The sequence below is a fragment of the Parus major genome, chromosome 8, assembly GCF_001522545.3.
Source record: "Parus major isolate Abel chromosome 8, Parus_major1.1, whole genome shotgun sequence".
In the NCBI taxonomy this organism is placed as follows: domain Eukaryota; kingdom Metazoa; phylum Chordata; class Aves; order Passeriformes; family Paridae; genus Parus; species Parus major.
Genome location: NC_031777.1, coordinates 20,799,733 through 20,819,396, shown reverse-complemented (window position 1 = coordinate 20,819,396; position 19,664 = coordinate 20,799,733). Strand labels below are relative to the sequence as shown.

General features: G+C 48.1%; 2 protein-coding genes and 1 long non-coding RNA gene across 5 annotated transcripts in view; 1 reads left to right on the top strand and 2 right to left on the bottom strand.

Annotated features, from left to right (window-relative positions):
- The window catches only part of ST3GAL3 (ST3 beta-galactoside alpha-2,3-sialyltransferase 3), a 188,461-nt gene extending 174,871 nt beyond the window's left edge, over nt 1–13,590 (bottom strand). The window contains exon 1 of one of the 2 annotated variants that reach the window (XM_033516304.1): nt 3,594–13,590. The gene's annotated coding sequence lies outside the window, so the exon portion shown is untranslated. The remainder of the gene's footprint in view (nt 1–3,593) is intronic. The other variant, XM_033516305.1, reaches the window with a different exon arrangement.
- Nucleotides 1–18,326, top strand: part of LOC117244765 — an 18,848-nt gene extending 522 nt beyond the window's left edge. The window contains exons 2-3 of the long non-coding RNA XR_004498462.1: nt 2,159–2,227; nt 18,231–18,326. This is a non-coding gene — a long non-coding RNA (uncharacterized LOC117244765). The remainder of the gene's footprint in view (nt 1–2,158; nt 2,228–18,230) is intronic.
- KDM4A (lysine demethylase 4A) overlaps nt 15,840–19,664 on the bottom strand; it is a 22,989-nt gene continuing 19,164 nt past the window's right edge. For both annotated transcript variants that reach the window (XM_015635884.3, XM_015635885.3), the window contains exons 20-22: nt 19,330–19,449; nt 18,645–18,737; nt 15,840–17,626 (exon numbers count right to left, since the gene is read on the bottom strand). In XM_015635884.3, coding sequence (XP_015491370.1) covers nt 17,486–17,626; nt 18,645–18,737; nt 19,330–19,449 — 354 coding nt within the window. In that variant the 3' untranslated portion in view covers nt 15,840–17,485. The remainder of the gene's footprint in view (nt 17,627–18,644; nt 18,738–19,329; nt 19,450–19,664) is intronic.

Below are 19,664 nucleotides of genomic sequence, written 5' to 3'. Positions count from 1 at the left end.
CGCGGGAGGAGTCCGCAGCCAATGGCACGCGGGCAGGGGGTTCCCCGCCGGAGGAGCGCTGCGGCAGGGAGGCGGCGCGCGTGCGCGGAGCGCCCCCCGCGCCCCTCAGAATCTGCGCGTGGCGGCGGCGGCGCGCGGAACGGAACGGAGCGGAGCGGGCCTGCTTCCCCCTCACGGCCACTGCCGGGCATCGCTCCTCCTCCTCCAAATCCCGGCGCCGCTCCCCAGTCACACCGTGGCACCTCCAGAGCACTGCTGTGCCTCCAGGCTGGCCTGCCAGCACTGCACCCGCGGTGAGGCTCCGCATTGTCAGTGTCAGCCCACAGCACTGCGCCTTCCGCCAGCTGAGACACCTCAGCTCTTGCCCGGCCGCTGGGCCCCTGCAGTGACATGGCATCACCCGCCCTCCAGGCACTGCGTTGAGTGCGCTGCTTCTGCCTTCAAGTGCTGCACTGCCCGATGGCCTCTCAGCCCTGCCCCGCTCTGCACAGCCATGACACGGCAACGCAGCCCTGGGCTGCTTCCATCGCTGCCCCAACACAGCATCTATTCCTTCCACTGCCTTCACACCATCCTCCGGCTTCTGCAAACCCGACAAGGTCCTGCCCAGCCCCTGCACGGCTCTGCGCCACCTCCCCGGTGTGGCACAGCCTCCACCACTGGACCACAGCAGGCTGCAAGACCTCCCAGCTGCCCTTCCACCGCACAGCACGGCTCACGGCACGCAGGCAGTGAAGCTTCCACGCACTTCCAGGCATGTTACAGTCTCCACCTCCCCACTGCACAGCAGCACTGGGGTCAGCCTGCACCGCACTCTTCCTGCCGCATTGCCCTCGTTCTTGCTGGCCCCACAGCCTTTTAGTGCTCCTTAGGCAGAGGGCAAGTGACAAGCTCTAATATAACGCCTTTCAGGGACAAATAAACAGAACGATAAAGAGAAATTATTAGTCATGGGGTAGAAAGTTATTTGAAAGGAAAAAAACCGTAAGGAGTAAGTCTGCATCTTCAGTGACCAGCCTAATGACCCTTTGTCACTGATAACAGAAGGTAAATAAAAGGTGATTTTAAGGGAATCCTAGTAAGATAATATCCAGCATGGTGGCAGCTCCCACTGAGGTGAGCCCAGGTGCCAATGTTGAATGGCAGACACTGCTTTGAACAGCACAGAGCTGGCTGAACACTGCCTTTGACAAAAGGCAGAGTTCCTGCTGGTCACAGGGAGAGCTGGTGGGGGCTCATACAGCCTCATTTTCACAAACAGAAGCCCCACTTTGTACTCTGCACAAATGAAGTCAGTGCAAGTTGGTTGCTAGTGTGGCACCTACGCAGCCAGGCTTCCAGAGCTACCACGTTCCTCTGCAGAGACACAAGGGAGACACATGTCACACTGATATGCCATTAGGTTTTTTGGATGCCAACAACAACTTCTACAGACAGCACAAGAGACCAACAGACTCACAAAAGCACCTAGGTATCATTGGCACCAATATCCCCATCTGAGGTGGTATTTGGTACCCGAGGAGGTATGTGGAGAGGGGACACAACCATGTCCATGCAGCCCTATCCATCTGTAGATCTGCCCCCAAGGTGCTGCCCCACCAACCCCCAGCTCGCAAGGCTGACCTGCTCAGGATGCTCGTTGCTCTCACTCATCTGAGACAGCTCCCTTCCCCTCCAGCTTCACGGCAAGCTGGCAGCCAGGGCTGGTGTGGGCAGCCTCCTCCTACGGCCCTAGCTCTGCTGCCGGGCTCATTTCTTCCAGCAACCCCACTGACTCCTGCACCACATCACGTCTGGCTGAAGCCCAGTTTTACTTTACAAACGCTTGCTTTGTCTGCTCCTCTCTTGCCCTCTTCATCGCTCCATCTGCTTAAGCTGGGTCTCATCTCCCTACCTCAACTGCCCTTGTCCCTGTGACACGGAGCTGCTGCACTGCCTGCTGCCACTGCGCCACATCTGCTCCAGCTGTCCCCAAGCTTCACCTAAACCGCCCCCGAGTGTACCGCATTTGAACCCCGCGGTGTGCGGGCACAGCGGGTGATCTGATTTCAGTGATGAGATAAGCGGGGACCTACAGCACGGGGCCAGATTTCGACAAGTCTGGGGCTTGCTCCTGAGCCCGTGTTTGTCACTCAGGAAACTCTAACCCCGTGATCAGGTGTCAGTGTGCTGCAAAGAGCCCAGGATGAAGTCATTCTTCTTGCCAGCCTGGAAAAAAACTCAGAAGGTGAGTGCTGGGTATCTTGAAAAATCAGGTACCAGTGCCTGGCAGCTGTTTGATGGCCATGAGATGAATTAAGACAATGATTAGTGGAGTGATTTGGTTCAAGTAGCAGGACTTTAGTCTGAACATGTTCCTACTTAGCTTACACATTTCATTTGCAGGCAGATGTCAAGCTGGATGTTGCTAGGAGATAGACAGCAGGGGAATAATTAAGTCTGATTAAATCCTATCATATTGCTGTACTGCTTTCCAGAATGCTCTGAAGCTTTTTAAAGCCAAACTGACCAAATGATCAGGCAAATGGTCTAGCCCATCCTGCTCAACAAAACCCATTCGCAGCCAACCTGCTGAGCCTGTGTTTACCCATGTGTCTGCAGGGAATTTCCTGCAGCAGCACCGGCCATGATTTGGAGAAAAAGGGCTCTGGCAAAGGGCACAGCTGGTGACTACATTAGCACAAAAGAGTTAGGGCTGGTCACTGCTTGGACCAGACAGTGCAGGGTTCTACCCCTGTGTCCCTGTATCAGTGCTGCAGAGACACTTATGTTGGACTAAGCATGACTTGGACACACCAGCATAACCATAAGAAAAGCTTATTTCTGCCCTTTTTGTGAAAGGAGACTGCCTGTGGCATGCCAAAATTGCTCTGCAAATTCTCCTTGTGCATGAGGAAATGCTGAGCACCACAAGGCATTCCCACTGAACTGACGCCTGCCTGCATGTTCTTTCATGGTGGTTGAACCATGCACTATATATGGGAGGACTCATAAATAACAGCTACAGGTTCTTTTCCCACCAGTAAATGAAGTTAGGCTGTAACTATCTGCATCAGATGCCAAATATACACATCAGCCTCCAGGCTTCCTTCACAGGGACTTCTAATCTCATTCTGTTTCTTTACCCTATAAAAATTACCATTCTAATACTCACAGTGTAATCCTTCTCCCCAAATTAAATGTCATCAAATCAGACCCAATACTAATTAGTGCAATATTTTATGATTAATTAAATACCACTATATACTACAGCAAAGATCTCTTTCAGTAATGGCTAAACAGAGATTACCTCTGCTGATGCACAGGCTCAAGGAATGCAATCTGGGCTGTAAGACACTTGTAGTTTGTCTTATCTCTCTGACCAAACTTGTTTCATCTCACACATTCATTATGTATTATTCTTAAATGCAGACTCTGAACGTGATCAGACTGTGGAGAACACTTTAGATTTCTGGTGCTCTGGCTACTCTGAAAACAGAAATATTAAACAGCACCGACACCAGGCCCACACAAAACATGTTAAAACAATCTGAACTTGGCTCAAAAATTCTACCACCCTCTAGATGTTTTCAACAGCAAAGAATCACACTTACCACTTTGGGAGCAGATAAACCCCTGGAGCCTGCCTGATCACCTCCACAAGCACTCTGACTGGACCAGATTTCCAAGAGTCTTCCTCAGATGAAGTGACCCAATAGTTGCACCTGGCAGGCAGCTGTGTGAGTGCAAGCCCTTGGCCAGCACCTCACTCAGCAGTTCATCTCCTTGCAGTAATTCCAATACACTATGTTTGGTTCACTCATAGTTTCCAAGAGAGGAGGTAGGCTAGAATTGAAGACGAGCGTTGAAGACTCCCACTTTTCTGGGTCTGTTTCAGGAGTCCCTCACCCTCACGTTCAGAAGAGCATCCCACCTCCCTGTGTCTGGCTTCAGCTTGCAGACATACCATTTTATTCTGCCTTCTGCTTGATTAAAGAGCCTTTCAGAGCCTGGCATTTTCTCTTTGTGACACTACACATATGCTGCAAGCAAACCCCCTCTCATCCGTCTTTCTGAAAAGCTAAATATACTGAGTCTCTTAATTCTCTTTCTGCCAGGCTTTTCCTCCCACCCTCAAGCCATTTTTTGTGTTTCTGCTCTATAGAGCCTCTCTGATTTTTCCCGAATCCTTTTCAAGATATGGAATCCCACAATGAGCCTCCCTAATGCTTTGACACAGGGATTTAATCTGCTTTTCCTATTTTCTGCCTTAAAGGGCTGCATTAGTCCTTTTTACCATAGCATCAGGATAAGCATTCAGGCAGGATTGTCTTGAATCTTTTCCAGACCCCCTGCTGGCAGGTTAGAACCACCTGTATCTCAGCTGCACACCCAGGAACTGATGGAGTTTGGTGGTTAAGGACACCTCCACTCCCCTATGCCTCCCTCACTTGCTCCCTGTCCTAGAATCATGGATGTCATGGTTGCCACATTTGGCGGGGGGGCTTAGGGAGCTGAGCTCAGCAGGCCTTAGGAAGATTTGCTGAGCCCTGGTGAGCTGTCCAGGATCAAATGTCCTGATCCCAGTAGGTTACTGTGCCATGAAAGAGAGGAGAGCACAGAACCAAGCAGTGCCTGCTGGCATCCAGGCTTGTTTGACTGTCTGGGAAATATTTTGCAATGCTTGTTAATATTTTACCCATCCTGTTCAGAGTGACAACGGTCACTGCAGAATCTGTGATGTGACTAATTATTAGGCTGCACACAATGAACACAGCTCTTAAAAATAATAGGCTAGATGAAGGTTCCATCTTTAATTCTACTCCTTAAGAAACCAGCTAAAATAACCTCCCCTCAGCAGCCTCCCCAGTGAAGCCTACCTGATATCTGTGAGTGAAATAGGGAATCTTGCTCAGCCCAGGGGCCATCACTGGATATCACAGTGCATTTCTTCATGCCAGTGCTGCAGGAACCCTGAATGAGCCCAGCTCCAGCTGTTGCTGTGCTGCCTCTCCGAAGCCAGGAGTGCTGTCCTTGAGTTTCTGAGATGATTGCTGAATAAACTTGAATTTCAGAGATGGTTGGAACTGTGATGGCCATGAACCTCATTGGGTTCATCTTGAGCTCTCCAGACATGCATTACCCCATCCTCTTTCATACCATAAAAACAGCTGGAAGAATCAGGTGAGGCAGGCAGGCACCATCCAGCCACTGCCTCCTCTCAAATGTGAATGGCAGGAGTGATTCCATCTCATGTGCTGTCATAGAGAGGAGGGAATTTGGCAGAGCAGTGGCACAAGGAGAGGCTGCATCTCCCCAAACCAACCACAGTCATGCTTTAGGCCCAAGTAATTTGCAAACAATTTGATGATTTAATCACAGACTCTTCCAAATACATGTGCTAATTTTTAATGAATGGTCAGCTGGTAGGAGGCCAGCCTAATCTAAAGGGTCAAAGCAATGGGCAGAGAAATGGCAGAGAGCCCTAGACTGCTACTAGGTAGATGAAAGCACAGCTAGGGGCAGCCTGAGGCTCTTAGACAGGGAAACTGCTCCCTGGGCAAAAGGAAAGTTCTGTCTGCTGAGAGCAGGAGCATATATAGAGAACACTTTGCTTTCTCCACTGCTTTCAATAATGCTGTAGGATTTTCATTAAAAGACTCAAGTAGATTAAAAATTACACGTATTACCAGCAACAATCTGAGATCTGTCACTGAGCCAAGTCTTAATGGGGAGACATCAACAACAGGAAGCCTACCTAGATCCCCAGTGACCCCTTGGTCCAGAACCATTTCATAGATCTTAATATCAGTTGTCTGGATGACAAGATGAAGGCTTACATATGGGGCTGATAAAACACTGAACAGGCTGCTTGCTACTACAGCATTAGCTGAATGGTCTGGGAAAATGCTAGCAGCCCACAGCATAGTGATGGGCTGCAAAGGAAGGTTCTTGGGAATGGAAAAGACAGGCTGTACCACAGGGTGGAGAATCTCCCTGAAAGCAGGGGTGGGAGGTGAAATTAGGGAAAAAAGCTGAAAAAGAGCTGTCCCCACACATGACTGTTGCTATGAGCCTTCAGCACAGTACCTTGGCTCTGAGGGCCATGAATCAGAGGGGCATGGAGGGGATTTGCAAGCAGAGTTAAGCTCTGGCAAAGCCAACCTGATGTCTGGTCCAGCTCTCCAAACTTCAGAACAGGCACAGAAATCCCAAGGAACAGCAACACCACCACAAATAAGGAACTAAGGGCTGGAAATGCAACAAATAAGGCTGTATAGGATGTGAGAAGCACAAGCTACTTCACTGCCCCAGGAGAGGGTCTCTTCACTGCCAGAGGGAACCAAGTACCAGTATGGGCAGAAGGAAGTGCAGGAGCCAAATATGAAAAGTTGAAGATGGGAAAAACTCAAGCGTGAAATTAAGTAGTGCATGGTCACTGAAGGCTGCAGGGGCAGCCATCATCATGAAACAGCTTGTAAAATAAGTTTAGATCTCAACTAGTTTAAGGTCTCAAATTTTTTGACATCTGTGGCTCAGGCATGAAAAAGAGATGCTGTATGGACGTGCTTGCTGTTTTGCCCTGAGCTGTAAGCACCCTTCCTGATCTCCTGTCCAAACAGCTCCAGCAGCAAAAAGGAGGCCAGGACTGATTCTTTCATGCCAGAGAAGGGAATGGAGAAGGTGTGGAGGGCTCTGCCTGAGGACAGTTTTGTTCACCTGCTCTTCTAGCTCATGCATGTCTTTCTAAAAACAGGAACAACAGCCTGAGCTGGCTTTGTGACATTACACTACCTGCAGCAGTGCTCATTGCCAGCCTTTGACCCAGGGAATGCATCATTTCCAGCCCAGAGCTTCAGTACTTAATTACTTGCACTGGAGCAATCCCTGTGTACCTTCAGCTAGCCTGCTATGGTGATGGGGCCACTAGCCATAGGCTCATCTTTTCATCCTGTTCAACTTGAATCTCCTCTTCATTGCTCCCTGGTGAACTGGAGCCTCTGAACCAAGTAAAGCACTAGCAACCTTCACACAACACAGCAACCAGCTCTGTTACTTATACTTGTTTCTCCCATACATGCCCAAGTGAGTTGATGCCAAAACCCACAGCATAAGCACAGCAGCACAAGTGCCCAAATCAGTGTCCACTTCCCTATTTGTGTCACTCTGGTCTCTTCTCCACATGCCCAAAGGAAATGGTCAGCAACACTGCCTCTGGTAAGCAGCTCTTGTCTGCAGAGCCACAGGCTGCACCCCTGTTGGTTGACTTCCCCTCTCAAAACCCTGTGATGCACCAAGGGACATCAACATCCCCCAGGGTGCAGGACCATGAGCCCAGAGAGATGCTCTTGAAGCATCTCTCCTCCTACACATCTGAGACCAGGGCAAGCATGATGCTCAGGAAAGGGATCAAAGAGACAGGAAGTAGCAAGGGCAACGTGAGGCAGGAGGAAGGGAAAGCATCAGGCACCTCAAATGCTGCCAGTCACTGAGAAGGTGGTGTGAGGAAGTGCTGGTGCTGCTGGTGGAGGTGCTTCACCATGGGTCAAGAGAACAGCTGCCTAGTCTGGGGCCCTGGGTTGGCATTGTGGCTGCCAGCTGAGGTAGCCCTGCCATGTCCCAGTGCCTTTCTTCCCCACTCCTGGGTGCTGAGGCTTATCTGCTCCCTCTTAGGAAAATGAAGAAAGGAGAGGAACCACCCAGCATGGAGTGGGCCATAGAAGCTGTGTGGGAGGGTGCAGGAACTGAGGGCTTAGCCCCTGCCCCGACCCCTGTGCTGCAGGATATGGCCAAGGGTTTGTGCTCTGCTGTGGGACATGAACACACTCAGTTCTGGAGATTCAGCATTTATGACAACCTGTGCATTCTTGCAGCTGCTTTTCATAATGGAGTTAGAGCAGCCAGGGGGAAAGGCCTCTGGGTGCTCTGTTTGCTGTCAGGATGTGGGCTAATAGCAGCCATGAAGAGGCAGCTGCCAGCCACAGGCAGAGGGCACAGACAGAAGGGTGTTGCTGGAACACCTCAACCCCTCAAGTACATCACTCAAAGTCACAGAAGTCTATGTTGCTAGGTATGAATGAGAACAGGACTAAGGGGACACTGGATCCTTGTGTAGTAAGTGGGATCCTAAACAGTGAGGGTACAGAGCTGCCAGCCAATGGAGGACTGTGGCCCTGTCCCAGCAGTCATATGGGGACCAGCCAGGCCAGCAGGTCCTTGTTTTCAGCTGCAGCCCATCCCGCCCAGCCACAAGAAAGAGAGGACAAAGCTCTGCCTCTCCAACAGAGCTTCTCCACCCTGCTCCATGGAAAAAACCTCCCTATGCCACAGCCAAGGGGATATGAACTTTCTGCAGCCATCACGTGAGCCATCACTATGCTGGGAGATGCTGGCAGATCCACAGGGTAAGGCAGAAGCAGCTGCTCAGGGCTGGAACATTCCAGGTCTCAGTAACCAGTTGAGGAAGGTTTGCACCTGCAGCTGAACTGGTCCTTCCAATGCAGGGATGGGACAAGACCAACACAGTGAGGTGCTGGTACCAGCGACACCCTCTCTGACAGACTGGTTCCTGGTGGATAGTGTAGATTAGCACCACTACTTTGTGCAGTCACCCAGACAAGTCCTGTGTTCAGAGTCCAGCACCTACAACCCACCTGGGCTGGCATTTGAGCCCTGGTGTGAAGCTGGGTAGCGCAGCCTGCTCCAGCCCGGCCCCCCTCTAACCCAGCCACAGACGCTGTGTAGGACACTTCTCCCCTCTGCCAGAACCCACAATGCAGTCATGGCTTGGCACTGTCAGCTCCCAGCAGCACTGTGTCATTGTGTGGATCCAGGGCATCGGGGACGTGTTTCATGCAAGGGCTCCCCAGCAGTGCTGAGAGACCTGCTTCACACAAGCCTGACCACAGGAGACAGTTTTGTGCCCCAACTCTCCTGTCCTCCATCAACTCACCCCAGTCACCTCCAAATCACTGCTCCTTCCACTTCACCAGCTGCAGCCCCACACAGGGCTCTGATGAAAAGGGGAAGCTTTGATACCTTCTTCCCATAGGCTTTCTAAGCCTCAGGCCCTGCAGAAAAGCCAGCTCCTCAGCTGAAAGGGCTCCCTAGTTCTGTGACAGCAAAGGACCATCTGCAAGCATGTCACTGCCATGCTTCAGTCCCACAGCTTCAGATTTCTCCTTTTCCTTCACAAACCAGGAAATACCCTCAACTTCAAGAGCCAGTGGGGAATTTGCTAAGCTGCTTTCTCAGTGAATCTGCACAAGTTCAGAGGGAGAAGGATGGTGGTATCCTGCACCAATAGCTGCTCCCAGTAAGCCCAGAGCCACAGCATCCAGTTAGTGCTGCATTTCCTGGAGGAACAGCCCACGCTTCTCCCATTGCACCAGGTGGCTGCAGCTGGGAAAGGCATTGCATGGTCTGGATGTGGAGTGAGCTTGTCATCTCTCCCTCATCAGCAGAGCTGGCCTAAAAATATCCCAGAGTGGGTTGATGGTGGTTGTGCTACAGTCTCCATTATGCAGATGGAAATGGCTGGTCCCTGCCAGAGTGCCTGGGGAAGCACCAGCTCCTCTGCCCTGCACTGGCACAGGATCTTGGGATCCTGTCTGTGCTGCAGAAATCTCCATAGGAGGGAGGTGCACGGGACAAACCATGGCACAGAGCATCCCAGACAGGCACAGCATCACTGTGAGGATATCCTGGTCAGGGCAGACAGCTCCATAGGTTTTGTCCCTCCTGGATGCATGGGATTCGGCAGGGTAGGGAAGAGGGGAACAGAGTTTCACAGCCCACTGCCATGAAATCCTAACAGTGATGAAATGGGGAGCTGCCCAGGCAGCACATGAGTCAGAAGTGTACCCAGGCAGCTGAGCTGACAGCAGTGTGTGTGTAAGCATAGGGGCACAGGGAGCTGAAGTACAAGTTAGCAGAGCGGCCACAGAAGGAGTGGGATGAACCCTCAGCCCACAGGAAAAACCAGAGGAGCACAAGAGCAAGGGGCCAAATTTACAGCTTGGCCAGGAAGAGGGCTGGCTGGCTCTGTGCCCTGCAACATGCTGCCAAAGGGCAAAGCTCCTCCCTTCCCATCCCTGCACACCCCAAATCCACAAGGTCTGACAGTGAGCACAGCTGCTGACACAGCCTCAGGCAATTGCTCACCCAATAAACCTGACTGAGTGGGAAAAACAGCAGACACTGCTGGAGAGGGCAGGGAGGATGTAGCAGCTCCCACAGGAATTGCTTACAGGAAAAGATCATGAATCCAGCACCAGAGATTCTGGCTCTGATACAGACGCTTGCCTGGCAGGCAGTCTGATTTCATCCCAGCCTCAAAGGTGTCCCCAGGATGTCACAAGCATCCTTGACCACAAACCTGAAGTGCCGTTTACTCACCCTCATCGCATAGTGCACTTTCCTCAGATCCTGGGCCAGCAGGGCAAGCCCCATGTGCAGCCAAAACTCTCCTGAAATGGTGACCCAGCATCAAGGCCACACTGCCTGGGCAGCCCTTCCCCAGAGGCACAAGCTTCAAGCACAGACCTGCCGCACTTCTCCCTGCACCAGACTGTTGGCAGCTCCCACAGCCTGCGCGGAGCTGTCGCCAGGAATCAGAATCCTGAGCAATCTCACCTGCCTTTAGGGCTGGAGGACAGGTTGTGCTGGGAGAGGAGTGAGTCCAAAACACCATATGGCACAGCCATAGCCAGGCATCTGTTCTCTGGGAAGTGGAAAGTCTGCCTCAGCAGGTACCAGGCACCTCTCCAAAAAGGCTGCACAAGGGCTCTTCTGTCCAGTAGCTTTTGGAGGAAGGATTCTCTAGGCAGGCTCCAGCCTGCATGGAAAAGGGGTGGGGAATCTGCTGTGAGAGGTGATAACTGTTCAGCCCCCAGGATCACCCCCACAGCCCTAGCCCGGCACTCTCTGGGAATGATCCATGCAGCCTTCACACAGCCAGGCCACAAATGAAGGCTGCTTCTTTGCAGAGTCTGCACCGATGGCCAAATGACTGATCCAGATCCCCCAAATCTGTACCCACAAGATGACAGAGTGGAGGACATGGGCAGGCAGGAGGGATCTCAACCAGCATGGTCCAGGGTAGCAATGAAGGAACCAGGCTACTGAGGAAAGACCTCCCCAGCGCACTGGGCCAGGTAACAGTCCAGCCTGGAACAGGCAGGGCAGAGGGGCAGGAGAGACCTCACTGCACTGAGCTGTGACCCCTTGAAAGGGCTCCTCTGGAGAAGCTGAGGAGCAAGAAGCTCTTCCTCATGTGCTGGCCCATCAGGTGCTGACGTGCCTGGCTCCCAGCCCACCAGCTCACAGTCACGCAGCTCCCATGAACGCTGTCTTTCTTCTCCCTGCTGTAAAGCCCTTGGCAGCCCCTCACCTGCTTCAACTGGGGAGGGAGAAGAGCCAAGTTCTCTTTTTCTGTCCTTTCTCCTTGCCAGGCTCTGCACAGTGCTGAGGGCCCAAGTTGGGGGCCTCTCTGCACTGCAGACATCTGCTCCCACAGGAGTCACCCTCCAGCCAGCAAGGAAGAGCAGGGTTGGCCCCAGCTCATTCACATTCAGTGTGAATGGCTGAGGGTCCAAACAAGATGTCTTGTGCTACCTCTGCATATGAAAAAGAGACTGGCAGAATATGAGCATTTACACTTCTGCTGGTCCCTGTGGTCAGCAGCTGTTAAATGGTATTTGGAAATATCTATCCAGCTGGAACTGGGAAAGCCAGAAAGGACTCAGGACAGACCCATCTCTGGCTGCCAACACAACTACTCTCTTCATCCTACCCTGGCTCTGCTGGGGCTGGACAAGCAAAGCTGTGTTCCTGCTGCAGAGCCAAGTGGCCTGGGCAGCCATCCACCACAGGCAACCACACAAGCTGCTCAGCCCTTTGGTGTAGCTGCTCCCCATCACCAGTTTCCTTGCTCTCCTGCATCACACCACTCCTGTTTTCCATGGAACTGTCTGTAAGTTAATTGCTCCTCTGTACCTGCAGCCCATCAGCACACATCACCCACGCTAAAGGCATCCCTATCCTGGCACCCAGGACACTGTCATTTCTTTTCAATTGCTTGTGGCTATCAGGAATGAAGTTTGAGTTAACCTGTGCTGCGAGGATAGGCAAGAAAAGTAACCCAAGAGTTGCAGAGATACTGTATTCAAGAGAAGCAGCAGGTCTTGAGGAAATTAGAGTCCAAGTGAGTATCAGCTCATCTACAACCATCTGATCCCCATGTCTGAAGTGTCTCTGGAGGTCCATGGGTACAACATGCTGCCAAGCCTCCCTAAATTCAGTAAGACTGTGAGACTGAGTCACAATACTTCTTGAAGTAGTTTGATTGTATCTATAGCACACTTTCTGGGCTGTAAAGACAGGTTTGCTCCTAACTCTATATGGAGGACTTCAGTCTGCATATGAAAACCAGCCACCCACCTTACCTACAGCCTGTGAGGAGGCAGCTCTTCCTGCAGCCAGTAGTGTGGATAATGCTGAGAGCATCTCAGTTCCTGGGGTGTTGGGCAGCATGAGGGGCCCATGCTGCCAGGCAGTAACTTACTGGAGGTAGAAGAGCCCAGCAGCAGGCCTGTTTCATTTCTCTCCTGCATTGTGTACTGAAGGTGTTCACAGCCCACTAGAACCATTCATAACAGTGAGAACATTTCATAAATGCAGAATTCCAGGCGAAAGACACCTCTTCTCAGGCTCTCCTACCTCACTCAGTTTTGTTTCAAAATTAAGGTGCATACTATACAATTTAAATCTTTTTCCAGTACCCTCCCACACACTTCCCTCATTTGCTAGGTGTTGTCAGAACTGTTTTGATGCTGGTGTTGTCACATTACTCATGCTGCAGCAAGGAGGCTGTGGCAGTGCTTCTGCATGGATCTGCCACAGCTTCATCAAAAGACAGCAATCAGGTGATTATTTCCCACTCCTCTGGCGACCATTCCGGTGAGGTCAAAGGAAACTGCAGATACACACCTTCAGCTATGTTCATTACTGGAACCAAGCAACAAATGCCACCTGAAGTGTTGTACTCTTCATTCATCCAAGGGAGAAATCTAAAGCTATTCAACGGCCCTAACAGCAACATGGAAAAATGGAGACTGATTATGGGAAAAGAGGAAAAAGGCTTATTTTGACTTTTAGCAATACAACATCATCTTTGCTCGTGTTCAACTGAAAATACTACACACTTTACACTAATCTAAATGCTCACACTGGAAGTATATTTGTGCAGTATCTACAAAGTTGTCAGGGAAAAGGAGCCATTATCATTTTCCCCAAACTACAAAAGCTCCAGAAATACCTGGCACATTGCATTTCAAAGATATGAACTGAAATAACCCTACAATAAGAAAATTCCTCAAGGTCACTTGGTGTATCAGTAACAAAAAGCCCTGAGCTAAAGTAGAAGAATCTTCTTTCCTCGACTGCCAATTCAGCAGGTCTTAACCAGCACTGTGAAATTCAAGAGTCAACCCCAAAGTAAAGAACAGAGCAGTCTGAGACTGCACCCAGATAAGATTTTCTGATGACTCCTCTTCTGGCACTCTCAGCTACATAGGGAACCTAAGGTTCTTACTGCAGATGTCTCAGCTCTGTATTTCAATGAGAGATGATTCTATGGTTCCACCCCTGTTCTAGTTAAACAGCCAAGCTGGACTGAGTCCTTAAATGACAGAACTCCACTTAAGTCTCTGAAAGACACCTGAGAATTCACTAGGTAGGCATTAAGGAGATGAATATTAGAAAAGCATAATGCTAATAGAAAAAATAGAAGCATGATGAGAATTTCCAAGTTACATTGCTTTGGCTCCTAAATTAGTTTACAAACTGTCTTTTTTAAAATTAGATTTATTTCTTGAGGAAACTGAAAACAACATACAGGCTACCAGTCTTGATTTCACCCCACACTTCATTTAAAAACAAGCATAACTGCAGACATGTCAGACAACAGGAGCCCAGTTAAAGAATGGAAGAACAGATATGCACTGGAAGCCTTAGGATAAGTGACTATGCTCCTCAAACAGTGCAGAATCAATGCAACCCAGCTCAAAACACCAGAGAGAGAAGCAGCAAGGAGAATGGGTCACACTACTGACAGTTCTGCTTCTGGTCATCTGAGAAGTCTGCTGATAGAAAAGCGGTCTCCTAGAAGCCCAGCCAGAGGCAGAAATGTTACTGCAAGTGGGTGCCTTACAAAGAATATAGTCGCCTTTTAAAATCTTATGAAAAGTTATCACTGACTTGTGAAGATCGTTCTGAAATAAGGGCAAGCCACTATTTGTTTATACAAAAATTGCTCCTTGTGGGTCCAACCTGAACCAGTCACAGATGGAAGCTTCATGAAAAGTGAAGAGGTCTACTGCCTGCAGCACCACGTGCAATGGACCAAACAAAGGGTCACCAGAGCGCACACTGAGCATGATTTTGTGCTGAACATATTCAAGAACACCTAACTAGCTGATAATCTGGCAGCCCCTCACTCTCACTGGAATGATGCTGGAGAAGTGATAAACACACTTTGAAAAAAAAAGAAACCACTGGAGAAAATTATCAGACATGATAAAAGTCTTAGTAATGGAAAGCCTGTGTACTGTTGAGACAGCTGCTCTGTACAGAGCTTTTATTGCTATCTCTAGCAAACATACTTCAAACCATAAACCAAAGTGCTTTTGCAAAGTCGATAATAAAGACCCCTCAAACATCACGGTCACTGATTTTAAGTTCAAAGAGAAGCCAAAATGCAGTTTAGCCCCTGCAACAGGAAATAAGAGTGCTCACATCCAAAAGCTGCAGCACAAGAACTGACAGGAAAATTGGGAAGGCCCTTTGTCTCAGAGTACAGGATGGCAGTGGTTTCCAACACAGTGCACTCAGCTGTGCAACAGTCAACAAGAGCAAATCTGGCACCTGCAGAAAATATGACAGAAACTGATAACAAAGTTTCTGTTTTAGAACAAATACTATGTGTAGGAGCTCTTAAAAGTCACTAAATACTGTCAGAGATGAGTGGCAAAATCTGCTGCAGGTGAACAACAGAACATCCTGAGTTGTAAAGGATACCAAAGAATCAATAAAATCCAACTCTTGGCCCTGTACAGAGCAGCTCCAAGAACCAACCCAAGGAAGAACACCAAACAAATCCAGCTGTTTCTTACTAGATCATCATTTTAGGATGAAGCTGTTGAACCAGGTGTTTGCAGCACAGGTAGCATAGCATGTGACACCTAAAATGTGCACTTAGGTTCTATAGCAGTTTGGGGACAAAGTCTGGATGCAGGCACCTTTTCTCTGGAGGGAGAGTGGCAGGTTGAGACAAGAAGTATGTTTTTCAGTAACACACAGGTAGTGTTCATCCTATGAGAAGTTAATACCAAGTTAACTCTGACAAAACAAAGGCAAGTTTGTTAAGGCCCTGCCAGCTCTTCTCCACATTTGCTCACAGCACATCACCTCAGAGGCTTACGTACAAGCTCAGATATCAAAGTGCAATTTTGTTCCTATTGCCTGGACCAGATTAACTACAGCGACCAGACTCAGGTATTAAGAGACCTGGTTTTATCAAGCCAACTATCCCATTCATCAGAAAAACATTTAATACCCTGAGACCAGGGGGTTTAGACATGGTAAAAGGGAAAAAACAAAAACCAAAATAAAACAAACCAAAAACTGCAGAAGAAAGCCATTATCTCCTTTCAGAATCTGTTTAAGCCTTCCAATACTGATGAACAAGGTATTCCACCACAAAAGTAGGACAGATTACCTCTGTAAAGCAGTGTAAAACAGTGATTGTGCAAATCTTGGTTGCTTATCCTCCTGACCCTATAAAAATGTAGGGCTAAAGATTTACTGTATAAAAGTTGCAGTTTATTTCTTTTCTGATCAAGAGTTGTATCACTACTCAATACTACATTTTATTGCTAATCACAAATTGATGCACCGGGGTTTCAGAAGGGTTTGGTTTATAGCGTTCCTATGTAACAAAAGGAAAAAAGTTACAAATCCAGACTTTGCAGACACATGGCCATGTCCCTATAGAAGCAGGGATGCATTAGGTCTGTTTCATTAGAAAATTCTCCTCTTGAACAGTTTCTGGAGAACACACAATCATGATTTTCTCCAGTAGGAAAACTCCCTCCATCATTCCATGCAAAAAGAAGGTGGCCAATCTGCTCCACAGCCTAAAATCCCTTTCCTACAGAATGGGAAAGGAACATGTACTTACACTGCTCCTACTGTGATGTGTTAATGCTTAAATTAATAGGAGCAAGTTGGCACATCTTCCAGGTACACCTAGTAACCCAGCTGAACTCAGCTTCCAATGGCTGGGGTAGCAAATTCTCTTCACCACAATTGAGATGTGTCCTAATATTCTATAAAAATGCTACGGTAACCTTTGCCAGACAGCAACACGGTAGCACTCCTGCTTCAGAAGAGCACTGCACAGCCTTTCAGTAATAACACACAGCTCAGTGCATACTTCATCTGTCTCAGACCCAGTATTAGCTGCTGTAAGCAAAAGCCTGAGGACACACGATAGACAGTGCTGTCCCAGAACAGCACTGCTACAGATACCGCTGCCCTGTCATCCCCAACACTGTGATGCTTGGATTTCAAGAAGGGAGAGTTAGGACTGTCCCTTTAGTCATATTGCCTTAGAGAAACTCAAACGAAACTCTTTGGGAGGTGCATGTCTATTGGGAGCTGAACACCTAGTCTTGTTAGAAGGCTGCACTTCACAAGGCTCCAGAGAGATTTCACTGGTTCTGAGGCACATACTATTAACAATTAAACTTATGATTAAGTAAGTCAAAAGCACTATCAGAACAAAAATATTAAATGGAAGGTTAAATAATTTGTCCTACAGGATTCATTTTCACATTTCACCTGTTCACATAAGCACCTCCTTTCTGTTCAGATTTGAACATCCTACAGCCCAACCTCAGAAAGGAGGTGCTGAGAAACAAGAGACTGAAGCTGCTTGCGACAAAAAATGGATATAAATATAAAAGAGGTTCCATTTCCAGCACCAGTAATACTGCCTGCTCAAGCCCAGGTGTGGTCACCAGGGAGACTCCTAAATTCAGGAACATTATTCAATTAAAACAACAGACCACACTATTCTGCAGCTGCCAGGATTCCTGGCAACAACTCTCCGAAGAGTTTGCCACCTGTCATAATTGTCTCTAAAGGAAAAGCAAGACTGCTCAACAAGATGAAAGCAGCATCCCCAAGCTGGCTTATTTGGTAAGGACCCAACTTCAGACCAGCAATCTGCAGGCATCAGCTTCAGCAAATGGGATCTCTTTCACTATCCAACAGCTGCCTTACAGCTACTGCAGAGCATCAGCTTTTTAGCTTCCTTAAAATATAAAAGAACAAAACCCCAGAAGAAACCCTGGATTCAAAGCATCCAAATATGGCCTGTTGTACTGGAACGTTTAAATCCTTGGGGGAGGTGGGCATCTTCTTCCTCTGCCACAGGCAGCGTTTACTCCATGATGGCCCGGTACAAGGCAGGTTCAATATAATCTTCACGGTAGCGTGAATTGATCACTCTTTGTCTCTTCCTCTCTTGACTGACCTCCTTCTCTTCAAAGATCTCTGTGAAGCGCATATCTGAAGCTATTGACTAAGAGAAAAAGACAGAATTAGTCACTAGAGCACAGATGAAATCCCTGTCTCCACACCCTCCTATTACATGTAAGAACCAAGCCAAGACACATGGGAACATTCAGCTTGCTTCAAAAATTGACCAAACACAAAAAGAAAAATATTTAAGAAACTGGATTTGCAGGTCTGGGGGTAAGTTTGAGCAAACTGTAATTAGAGATCTGAAGAATCTCAAGTTTCAAATGTAACAGCACTTAATTTAAATTCACAATCGCTTTCTCAGAGTAATAAACAGAGTCAGCTGTTCCAATTTTCAAACAGTCTAGTACAATTTCTGCTTTATGGAGCAGGCATGTTTAAACACCTGGTCACAGAATTCAGCTTTAATACATTCTTTCTTAAGCCTCTAACATCCTCTGTGCCTGGCAACAGATCTGCATTGGGGTGTGCATGTTTGTACTGTAAAGCAAGACACCCCCATGTGCTGTTTATAACTACAAATTCTGTACTGGGAAGTGTAAAGCAACAAAATGGGGTGTGGGATCTCCACCCTTATTGATAACCAAAACAATTGGAGACAGCCCTGAGCAGCCCTTTCTGAAAATTACCCCTGTTCAGAACAGGTGTCTGGAGACCTGCAGAGATCCTTTCCCACCTGAATTATTTCACAGTCTCAAGAAACACCCAGCTCTTTCGATGCAACCCTACTAAGAGCTTCTCAGAACAAAGGGTAAGTGAAGGAACTTGGCCATTCTTTGCAGTGCAAGTAGACAATCAAACTTATGAATACGAGCATGAAAAAGCATTAGCGTACTCTCCCAGTCTGTGACTATGATACAAACTCACAACCCTGCAGAAAGAGAAATTCTCTCCAGACTGAGACAGAACTTTGTTTTTGTAGCCTGATCAACTACTTAGCTTTGCAATGATTAAGGAGAGCACCAGATTGTATTTTGCTGTCGCCACATGATCAGGTTGCTGTTCAAGCACAAATTAAAACAAATTTCTTTAGTAGAATTTGCACCCTGTTTACCTACCAGCCTTGACTTCACTCTCTTAGGAAGCTCCTCTTCAAGAGTATATACATCATCCCTTTTCACCATCAGCTGTGAACCATCTTCAAATTCCACCTAGAAGAGAACCAGAAGTTGTTCTGTCAGAAGTCTCACAAGTTAGCACCCTGCCACAGGTATGCAGAAATTGCCTTCTCCCCAGAACTCTCTCGTGAAATAATCTTCTACCACTTGAAATTGATAAGATACAAATGCAGCTATGCACACTACAACAGAATTGAATCGAAACCTCAATAATCTCATGACAATAATAGCCCAGCAAATTTTGGGATATTCTTTTAACACCTGACAAGACAGTCTGGCTGCTCACTTTAATACAGCCTGAATATTCATCCCTTTGGAAGCATAAAAGGCATGGTGCACTCTCACTAGAGAAAAGCAAAATAAACTTACTTTAAGTAGTTTAAACTACAGAGTCTGATGAAGAACTGCAGACCAGCAGTTTTCAGAAGTGGATACTTTCAAGTAGGTAGACAGATGTACATACAGCTGCAAGCAGTCACTTTCAGCAGCTGTTGCCAGCATCTGTCATTGCTAACACATTAAGAGTAACTTACCCTGGAGTGTTTAAGCATAACTCCCCTATAGCAACCCTGTTAACATGGTTGGCTTGTTTTAAGTGATGAATTTTCAGACAGCAATTTTGTACCTGGTACATCTGGATAGCATGTGATGCGACAAACTTGGCTCCATAAACTTGTCCATCTGTCCATCTAACTTGCACGACTTCCCCTTCAGCAGGGGGACCTAACTGAAGACAATCTCGACTCTAGAAGGAAGAGGGAAGATGGGAGAGACAAGGAAAGGTAAGCAGCTTCCTTATGTGAAGATTCAGCAAACTACCAAGGCACAGCACCCCAACAATTCTCAATTTTAGGCATGGAGAAGTAGGCTGAGAGACATCTATTTATGTCATTTGCATTTAAATCCCAATAGTGGTATCTTCAAGGTATTTTATGTGAGGATGGCATGCAAGTATCAGCA